At 44.6% G+C, this 10437-nt stretch overlaps 2 protein-coding genes across 2 annotated transcripts; one reads left to right on the top strand and one right to left on the bottom strand.

Moving 5' to 3' along the window:
• Positions 1-2467: 2467 nt before the first annotated feature.
• On the top strand, positions 2468-5286 carry LOC129595554 (uncharacterized). Its single transcript, XM_055492599.1, has 5 exons — positions 2468-2620; positions 2692-2875; positions 2937-3409; positions 3765-4367; positions 4597-5286. The coding sequence occupies exons 1-5, from the start codon at positions 2591-2593 to the stop codon at positions 5152-5154; spliced, it is 1848 nt and encodes a 615-aa protein (XP_055348574.1). The 5' UTR covers positions 2468-2590; the 3' UTR covers positions 5155-5286.
• A 2093-nt stretch (positions 5287-7379) lies between these two features.
• Positions 7380-8570, bottom strand: LOC129595551 (allatostatin-A receptor-like). Its single transcript, XM_055492596.1, has 2 exons — positions 7875-8570; positions 7380-7682 (listed from the first exon to the last, which is right to left on the bottom strand). The coding sequence occupies exons 1-2, from the start codon at positions 8568-8570 to the stop codon at positions 7380-7382; spliced, it is 999 nt and encodes a 332-aa protein (XP_055348571.1).
• Positions 8571-10437: the final 1867 nt, after the last annotated feature.

Raw genomic sequence — 10437 nt, forward strand, 5'->3', positions numbered from 1 at the left:
ACAGTGGCGGCGCTATTCGGCGTCCATGCAGATACAATGTCATCCCAAACACATCTGGGCATCTACAACAAAACAGCTGGCAATAGTAAAAAAATCCTTACACGGTTAGTTACTTTCGCCCACTGCGATTTTATTTGATTACTTTCGCCAACTCCGCTTTTCCCTTAAGAACATAAGAATTTAGGTGTCGATTTAACACTAAGACCCTACTCATTACGTTGTTGATTGATCCGGTCAACAAAGCAATTTTTGTATTTGTAAATTGTGTGACATTAACATTGTTGGAAGCTTAGAGCGGTTACATGTAGAGATAAGTCCAATTTCTTAACAGCAATTCCGTGATATAAAAAATTCTTAAATTTAGAAAAAACTCGTGAATGGGAGCACAGAGGTGTCAGATACGAAAAGATTATTGTTTCGTTTCTTAAGCATGCCAGACTACATACACGGCAACCATATATGAACCATAACAGGTCATCCAAATCCGTGCGACTATCGGGGTCAACTCGCGTTATATTCCATTGCGGAAAGATCCGTGTACCGAACTTCAACGAAATATGGCATCCGATCCAGAACACGACCAAGGCCTCCAAAAGCATATCGTGGTACGTCCACGTTAGGGCGCGCTTCAGCGCTGAACCTGACATGCTTCTTGTTTGTCCACAAATCAACAAAGTTCGGGAATGACTTGTGGAATGAAAACAAGACTTAACCGTATGAGATCTCTATACAAACTAATAATAAAAAAAATCAACGAGATCGAGCTAAAAGGGGGATATATTCTAATTGAAATGTTCAACAAATGTATCTTCCAGGATAAAATTTAAACATTAACCGCATAGCCTCGTTGCGGAACTATATATGCTGACTGCCACAGGAACAAGAAAATCTACGAGATGCGAATTAGGTCGAGTAGACCGGCAATTATGAGATCATCGGAAGATTTTAAGAGTAGCGCCAAACAAATCTACATCTGCAAGCGCAAGGCTCGCCGTCATGTTAGCTAACCTCTGCCTAGCATTCTGTACGTTTAGTCTTACGATACATATACGACGTTATACTTACAATCGATCCGAGCAGGCCAGGTATGCCTGACGGCTGATACCGCTCCATTCTGCTACGTAATGTGGCCGCTACCGTTTTCAGTCCTAAGGGAACAGAAATCCCTAATATGTGGGTTGAAAACGGTGCAGGCTTCTCCGTGAAGAGTCACGTGTTATATTATGGGAAAAACGCCAGCTCGCAGCCGGCATAGAAAGCGATTGGGTCTACTATACATTAAACTACAGTGAAACTTCTCTACAACATACACCCTCCGTTCCAGGCTTTCTGAATGTTACAGAGGGGTGTATGTTATACAGAAGCACTGCTCCCAGGGGCACTTCCCTCAGGAGTTCAGGGGGGCAACCCCCGGGGGTGGTACTCAACCAAAAAATTAACAAAATATCAGAGTATGGGCATTTTTTGGTCTGAATGTCGGTTTTGCTGCCCTATTGTATGCTTGGAGTTGAAAGATCCGGTACTAAACAGATTAAAAACAGAAGCCGGAACTTTCTTTTAGAAACACCGAAATGGTTTTTTTCTCCAGCTCAGTCAACCGTATGTTACGCAGGGGTTGAATAAGCTGGTGAAAATGTTACCGGTTCCATAAAAGGTGTATGTTATAGCTGTAAAGGGGTGAATGTTATACAGAGAACTGCCCTTGTGTTATAGTCTACCGGACGGTTTGGTTCCCAGCCTCATGTATGCAGTAAAGAGGTGAATGTTATAGGAAGGTGAATGTTAAGAGGAGTTTCACTGTATAGGTGTACCGGATCTATGAGGGAAGACAGTCATAGACTCTGCGAAGTATTTTTTGAAATTTATCCAGTTAACCCCTTTACTGTAATCTAAAACGCGGCCTCTGTTATACAGTAAGTTACTGCAGAATCAAAGAATTGTAACATCTATTCAGAACTGCGCAAGCGTTCTTATAGACCTGTTAATTCCTAGTATTGGAAATTATTGGAATTTCGGTTTTGGAACATTTGATATTGAATGCGCCGCTTGTACGTGACACCAATCGGAAGTTCATTAAATTCCCCATTGTAGACATGTATCATTGTTCATGTATCACCATGTTGCTACAGTTGTGCGGCGCATGGAGCAAATTACAAACAACCGTCATAAATGCTTTCTTAATGGTTCAGGCATAGACAGAAAATGTTCATCGTCGTTCGACGGACGCTGGTGCACAGATATTTTTGCAACGATCTCGGCAAAGCGCGTTGGATTGACAGTAAGACAAAATTAATGGATCTAACTTGACAGGCTTCTCCAACAAAATAATGACTGTTTGTGATTTGAAGCGAACAAAATGCACGTTGTTTATAGTGTATGCGCAATGCTTGTTATCGCACTTTAACCGTTAACGCTGTAATGATTGACCATAATTGGTATTTTAATTCTCTGAGTGAAAATCCAATAACACAACATTCTAGTTCTAAGAACCACTTAGCCGTATAAAGCGTATAAAGCAATTGTGTGACGGTACTTATTAGCCGCTGAATGGCGTGATCGTTAGCAATCCAGACGGTTTACTGGCTCTACAATGGCATTCCGCGCTCTCATCATTCCCCTTGTAATATACAGCGGAATTATTCCTGGAAGACTATAATTTCCTTGTAACATAAAATTCCAATGATGTTTCAGGCTTTACTCGTATATTTCGTACTACTATCGAAGTATGCCGCAGCACAGTCGTACAGCAATATCAACGGCGGAAACTCCACAAAATGTCGTTGTCTTCCGGGTGATTCATGTTGGCCGAGTGATGCAGACTGGAATGCGCTCAATACGAGTCTAGCCGGTCGTCTGGTCATTCCACATCCAACCGGTACAGCAACTCTCCGTCAAGTTTATTAAACCAATGACATAGAACTGATTAATTTTGCTAGCTTATCCGTGTTACGCTGGTGCCGGCTTTAATTCCCGTGATTGCCAGCAAATCCAGAAATACTACAACCGTCCCGGCTTCCTGATCACCAAACCCGGCAGCATGCAGAACTTCAACTGGGAAGATCTGGGCGCGCAGCGCTGCACGCTGGAAAGCGGTAACGAATGGGGCGTGGTGTGTCAAAGTGGTCGGACGCCAGCGTACGCTGTGGATGCGCACAGTCCGGAGGATATCCAGAGAGCAATGAGTTTTGCCAGTAAGCACAATCTGCGGGTGGTGGTGAAAACGACTGGACACGATTATCTCGGGCGCAGCACGGCACCCGGAGCGCTGCTAATCTGGCTTCACAATTTCGAAGGACAACTGGAGACGAAGACGTCATTTACACTTAGTGGCTGCGATGCCAGCAGCCAGAGTGTCGGCCCTGTTATTACGGTTGCGGGTGGAAAAACATGGGATGATGTGTATCCAAAGGTAATAACTGCCTGTTTATAGCCCTTAATTAAAGGCCGCACATAAGAAACATTAAAAAATTAATGAAGTGTTTACTCGGAAATCGGAATGCGAAATCTTTATACGCGCTTAAAGAGAATTTCATATCAAGGACACGATTTAGCAATAAAAAAATCATGTGGTAAGCTGGCCAGTAGGCTAGTGAAGCAGCAAATTTATCCGCTTCGAATCATTAAACAGTATTTAACAGAAAAACATCCAGTCACACAAATCGCCAGCAGTGTGAACAGAGAAGAGAATATTCGCGCAATTCGCCTTAAAACGGTGCATCATTTTCCAATTTGTTATCTTACATTGTATAGACATATTTGTTCAGGTTGAGCAAGACTTTAACGGAAAGTACGCCATCGTCGCCGGCAACTGTTTCGACATCGGCGCAGCCGGTGGATACATTCTCGGCGGCGGTCACAGCATCATCTCGCCGTCGTTCGGTCTGGCCGTGGACAGTGTCCTGGAGATGAAAATCGTCACCGTCGACGGGCAACTTCTAACGGCCAACGCGTGCCAGAACACGGACCTTTTCTGGGCGCTGCGCGGGGGAGGAGGCGGAACCTATGGTGTCCTCACGTCCGTCACGTACCAGCTGCATTCCGTTCCCAACGGCTTCACCAGTTATTCCATCCAGATTCTGGCGGCCAATAAGACTGGTGATTTGAATCCCAAGCAGTTGGAGGATGTGTTGGAGGTCCTGTCCCGGCGTACCGCTGATCTGGATGCGGTCGGATGGGGCGGTTATTATTATTTTAACGCAGCATTTGGGTTTAGTTTGATGTGGATTGTGCCGGCCGATTGGCCGAATGCACTGGTGCCGGTTGAAGCGATAAAGGACGAATTGGTGGCGATGCAGGCGTCTTCGGGTTTTCTGGTCGGACCGTTTGCGAATGTCGGCGGGTTTGTCCAGCATTTTAACGGAGTGTCGGTACGCATGAATCCCGAAGAGTATTTGATTCGTTTCTGCACAGAAAACCGTTCAGTTTTTGACTCTATTCTGTAAAACCGTTAATTAACTTACTGATGTTTAGTTTATTTCGAAGTCTATCAGTTCTGCCAAATCAGTTCGAACTGACTGAATTTTTTAGTATCAAAAAACCATATTGAGCGGCAAAACGTTGATACCTGACGGCTGTTTCTTACGTTTCGTTTAACAGGACTGGCGTTCGTGGGCGAACACCGTTGGTGTGTACGATGAGAGCCTATCCCCTGGAATCCGTACGACTCTCGGCACTCGTCTCATCCCCGCAGCTGCGCTCAACCAATCGCGTAGCGTCGCCCAGAACATCATTGCGGCCGCGGCGAAGACCAACTTCCTGTTTGGCTTTGGCATTCTCCACGTATCCGGCAACGGCGTCCGCAGTAAGGATCCTCAATCGATAGAGACGTCGGTGACCCTGGCGTGGCGCAAAGCAGCCTGGCATGCCATTCTGGCGGTGGGGTGGCTGCCGACCACAACCGAGGAGGACGTGGCTCTTTTAAAGGGCATGCTGGAAAGCGGAGCGCAAGTGTGGCGCGATGCGTACCCGGATTCCGGAGCGTATTTTAATGAAGCCTCCACAACGGAGCCGCATTGGCAACAAGCCTTCTGGGGGAAGAATTACGACCGTTTGCTGCAGATTAAAAAGACGGTGGACCCAAGTGGAATGCTGGTGTGCAGCCAATGCGTTGGCAGTGAAGCGTGGGATCCGACAGGAAATTGTCGGCTACAGTAAATGAATGTGATGAAACTCTCTTGTATCTTACGCAATGCTTACATTTGTACCACTTCGCGTAAACCGTAGTTTATTATTATGCTGATAGGGTCAGAATGTATGCAGTTGGGCATCGTTCTTATAAAAGCAGAAGAACACGAACTATGAGCGCGACAAATAATCGCCGCACTTTCAGTCTTCAGATTCGCCTGTTTTCTTAACGTTAGGGTGGGCAGTGCGTTCACCCACGACGTCCAGTCAGTTGCCTAGCGGGCGCGGTCTTCGTTGAAAAAGGCGAACCGGCACCATGTACATATGCTGCTCCGGCTTTTGTTCCGTTGCGTAATTTAACCTGAACAATGCCACAATCATCGAGGCAGAATTTCTGAGTTGGAACAAGGAATAATAGCGAAAATACAAAGTACTAGCCCTTTTTTAGTAGCAGTGAATGAAATCTAGCATTTGATTGTCATTGGATTTGAATACCGGTATGTCCGGGAACTGGTAACGCAATTTGCACCTAGCCGATTTATTCCGCATAATTCGCACGGAGTCTGCCAGTCAGAAAATAACTCAGAACTCGTGAGTATATTTTTTGCATTTGGGAACCCATTGCTCATTTAATCCGTGCAGTCTGCGCGGGGTCTGCTAGTAATTATTTATAAAGACGTTAAAATTGTAAAATGTTGCGCACGTTAAAATGCTCTCTAGAAATCACCATGTTTTGTCGTTTTAGATGCTCAGTGGATTCTGGACTTGGCATAGCAATGGCATTATGATAGCGTTCAGAAAGCTGTTTTGTTCTGCACCTTATCAGCGTTTTCACTGGAAAGTGCAGCCGTCAAAGCAAGTTATTTATTCTTTACATGCACCGCCGCAATGCGGGCTCGTGTTACAGTTATGACCTTAATAATCGGCACAGCGGTGAAATATTATCTCCGGTTGTTTTGAAATGGTACATGGGGCGTTTCGTAGTAAAAAACGTATCAATGTCCTTTCCAGTAATCTCATCCTGGGTATAGTTCCGGCAATCTGGTGTTGTTTTTACACGGGAAACTTTCCTTGACCTTATTCGGCAACTTGCTCCTGTTTTTCCAGTATAATTCCTCCTGGCAATGTTTGCCCGGTTGTCGACAGGGCGCACTACTTATGCCGTTTAACCATCATTTTACTGCACGCACATTTACAACCGTTGCTACGAATGCTTTGGATTTCTGCTTAGAGCCTGTGTAGTGTATGTTGCCCCTTTTTACAAAAGTGTATTTAAAACGGCGAAAGCACACGTACCGTAATTATCGAATTTGTGGCCCTGGGGTGCAAATAGTTCGAATGCCATGGCGGAGGGGGGCTTATTTCGGGGAGGGGGCGCAATTTCGGGGGGTGGCATTATTTTTCAAACGATACATTTTGGAGAGGGGCATTATTTTTCAAACAACTGCGCACCGTGTTCTAGCGAAATTGAACGCAGTAGTTACCGGTATTATCGGCGGTATATGCAACTGCACTACCTTGGGAGCAACATTTTGGAGTGCATACCTCCTTATACAGCTGTTTGCCAACGAACACCGCATTATAATGATGTCCGTTAACTGTTTCTCATTAAATTACAACAACTTTTGCGGCTAAATTTTGCGGTATACCTATCATTTTGCGGCGCTCGACATTTATTAACGGCCCCTGGGGCGTAATTTCGGGGGGTGGTCTTATTTTTCAAACAGGGTCGGGGAGGGGGGCTTATTACGGGGGGGGCTCTTATTGCGGGGGGGGCCCCAAATCCGATAATTACGGTATACTCTTACAGTATACGGATATGTATTAAAGGTGAGCCAAGTATATTTACAAAAGATGTATTTACAAATGCATTATTTTGACATTTGATGTATGAATTTTTAGATTTAGAAGATTTCAATGTATGCATTTTTTCTGCTGAGTATATTGTCCAACAGTGTTATATTATTTCATACGCGGTACGCAGCAAGTGCAACAAGCAGTAATCAGAAGAAGACAAAATTCATCGCTATTTTAAGGCAGTAACCAACGCGAATCGGCATGGCAATGAATATGGCAAAACTGTCGAAGCAGGATTATGCCAAAAAAGCATAATAACCTGCACATGTGCAAGAGTAGCGTTTCGCGATTTCCACGAGTAACGAAAAAGGCGGAAGCGAAACGAGCATAATAAAAAAGTACACAATACAGTTTGATAGGTACCTGAAAATGAAGTCAAATTTTATACGAGTAGCCATTTAATTTTTGCGGCAACACCACGAGCGATATGATTGTACGACATATGCTCTGAAACTAGCCAAAGACATGGCGAAGATGATAGGATCCATTACAGCCTGCATCGAGTACAGCACCATTGTCAATGTTTCCACCGTCGGAAATTCCGTCACCGTAGTAAAGCAGGAAATAGTCCAGAATAATGTATCCGGAGTCCAGCATACGAACACGCTGATGGTCAGGAGCGTCAGCACCAGAAATGGACGCACATTTCCCTTCCGGCCACCGTGGGGGTGAATACTGTTGGTTCTGGATCGATGCGCATGCTAAAAGAATCGCCGTTCCTGCTTTCACTCTTTAGTAATTTTATTACTTTGACAACGCACTGTACTCATCTGCTCTATGTGCTAATAAATGGTGCAAAAAATATATTTCGAAGATAGCACAGACCAAAGCCTGTCTTACAACAAGTAACCTGAACGAGTAGTTACTCGTTACGGTTGTAATTACAAGCGTACCGAAACTGATCCTCGCGTTTCAGAGGTAGGCAAGGTTTTAGAAGGTCCCGTTGTTGCTCCATGTACGCTTCTTCCCCGTTGTTTGTGCTTGTACAGAAGAAAAGGATAAGCAAACACAACAAAAGCGATAGGCAGATCGTAGCCGATTAGCGCGACGAGCGTACTATATAAATTCTGCTCTTTTATATTCATCACACACCCGTGCTCTGATGCCGACTGATGAAAGTATAGCTGATCGCGAATGTATAACGGAAAACAGACAAGATGGACATAAGTCACCATCCCCAAACACATTAAAACCGCAACCTTTGTGGTGTGGTTCTGTCGATAGGAAACAGGGAAAACCACCGCCCAGAGGCGGTTGATGGTGATGAGAACGTGCATGTGCATGGTGGCGCTGCAGACGACCCAGATTTCGTACAGATACAGCCGACACGCGTGCTCGGACAGCCACCAGCGAGGATAAGTTTGGCGTATGACTTCCAGAGGATATTGGCCAGCGCAGTAGAAGATGTTGAAGGACAACAGGGCCATGATGTAGACGGTGAAAGTGGAGCGCAGCGCTGGACGGAATATAAACACACACAGCATGCCGATGTTCAGACACAGCTGCAGAATACAAAAGGTCAAACGTCCGATGGCGCCGTATGTCCATGTTTGATGTAAAGGTTCCGTTATGTTGGAAACGTTCCACATGGTGAGCGGAAACTCAAGAAATCTAACAGACACAATATACTGGATCAGGAAATCGCGCAGATTACTTTGCTTGTGAAAAACAGTTGGCGAAAACGTCTCTAGGCAATCCCAATCCGGTTAATGCAGTTTATAATTACGAATACCGTCATATCGAGCCTTTTAACAGCTTTAGTTGAAAGTAAACAACACGTCAGCGGGCGCCTTCAATTCATCCTATCGATCGGTGAGGCTGTGAGAGCAACACTACATAGGGGCCATCGGCATATAACTTCCGAAATAACAGGAGGCTGAAGAATGTCAAGGGAAAATTCCCATGAAATTGGCATGGTGTATTGTAACATTCATTTAAAATATGACAGTTTCTTCTGGGACAGGAAATTAGGAAATGTTTTGTACGGATGTCGGTTCCAACAAAATGGTCACGTATGACGGTAATGAAGTCTAAATGAACAGATCGCGTTTTCTTCTAGCCCTAATTTACGGCCGTACTCCTATGACAATGTTAATAAACATCAGAAACCTTACGTTAATCTGCAGAAGGTCAATGAGTAATAAAATTAGTGTAATAATGAACAGTGCAACATAAAACAATGATTGTATTGTAGCGATAGTATTTGTACGAACGATAAGACCACCCGGCTATGATTTATCATTTCATCGCGTTATGATTTTCTGTCCATTTTACCGGCTACTTCTAATACTCACGAATTCCTAGAATTCCGTCTGGTAGTCTGCTTGCTACAGCTTGCATCAGCTTGCTTAACCTTGCCCTAAACCTTGCTCCGTTTCTTGCATTACTGTTGTCATTAAACATGCCTTGAGCCACGTTGTTGCGTTTGACCGCTTGGGATGAACCTGTGTCATCCCAATCACAACCGCCTGTGTAACTTTGCTACATTAGCAAGAGCGTCCTCGGCCAGCATCGTTGCCGGCCGTGCCACCTTTCATCCTAACAGCCGCATAATCATTGTAAAGGCTGATCGTCACCCCACTAGAACAGCAGCCAGATAGGCTGTTGTTACAATTTATCTTACCACTACCTGTGGCTTGACAGCATTGATATTCTGCAATGCAAAATCTTGCATTGCTGCGTTTGTCATGGTCCCAGGTCAAACCAAAGTAGAAAAAGAAAGCTTAAGCCTCATCGTCGTCCGTTAACCGGGATTTCCATCAATTTGTGAATCGAAGCGGAACTTTAACCACCATGCAGACTTTCTCTTGAACGGATGGCCCTTACGGTGTCACGCTGCCCCTTGGGAAAAGAGTACTGACCCGGGATGCCACTTGTGTACAACCTGCCTCAAAGCTGCACGTCATTCTCCGCTAATGACTGTGCAAAAATGCCTTATTCAGTATTCGGTTTCGTCCTCTTTCTGGGCATCTGTCGTTTATTGGCTCGTGACGGTGCGTTTTCTTGTGGAGCGTGAATAATACTGAAATTATTGTTATTTGGTTCTGCTACACATTAATTCTGACTTTTTTGTTAATAATGCATTTAACCGAAATTGTACGAGTTCGCTCCAAAGTGAGTGTCGGCCGAAAATAGTCGAAGCGGAAGTGAAACTGCCCCTATGCATATTTATACCTCCGTTGTTCACCAAGAACGCTGAATTCTGATGAATGTAGGTACCAACTAGCTGCATTAAAATTTTCTGCTACAGCCTCCTCGGGAACAGCGACGTTTTCACAGCTGAAGACATATTATCCCTGTGCTCATTCCATATGCGCCCAGTTTATCCATAATGTCAAATAATTACGTACCAGTGTCTCGTTTTCTGTATTCCATGGATTTGGTCATGTTTACTTGTCTCTGTTTTGCCGGTTGTGGTGGAAGTGGCATGAATTTAATCGAAGCCAACACATCTTT

Source organism: Paramacrobiotus metropolitanus, unplaced genomic scaffold (assembly GCF_019649055.1).
Source record: "Paramacrobiotus metropolitanus isolate TYO unplaced genomic scaffold, Prichtersi_v1.0 Parri_scaffold0000079, whole genome shotgun sequence".
In the NCBI taxonomy this organism is placed as follows: Eukaryota; Metazoa; Tardigrada; class Eutardigrada; order Parachela; family Macrobiotidae; genus Paramacrobiotus; species Paramacrobiotus metropolitanus.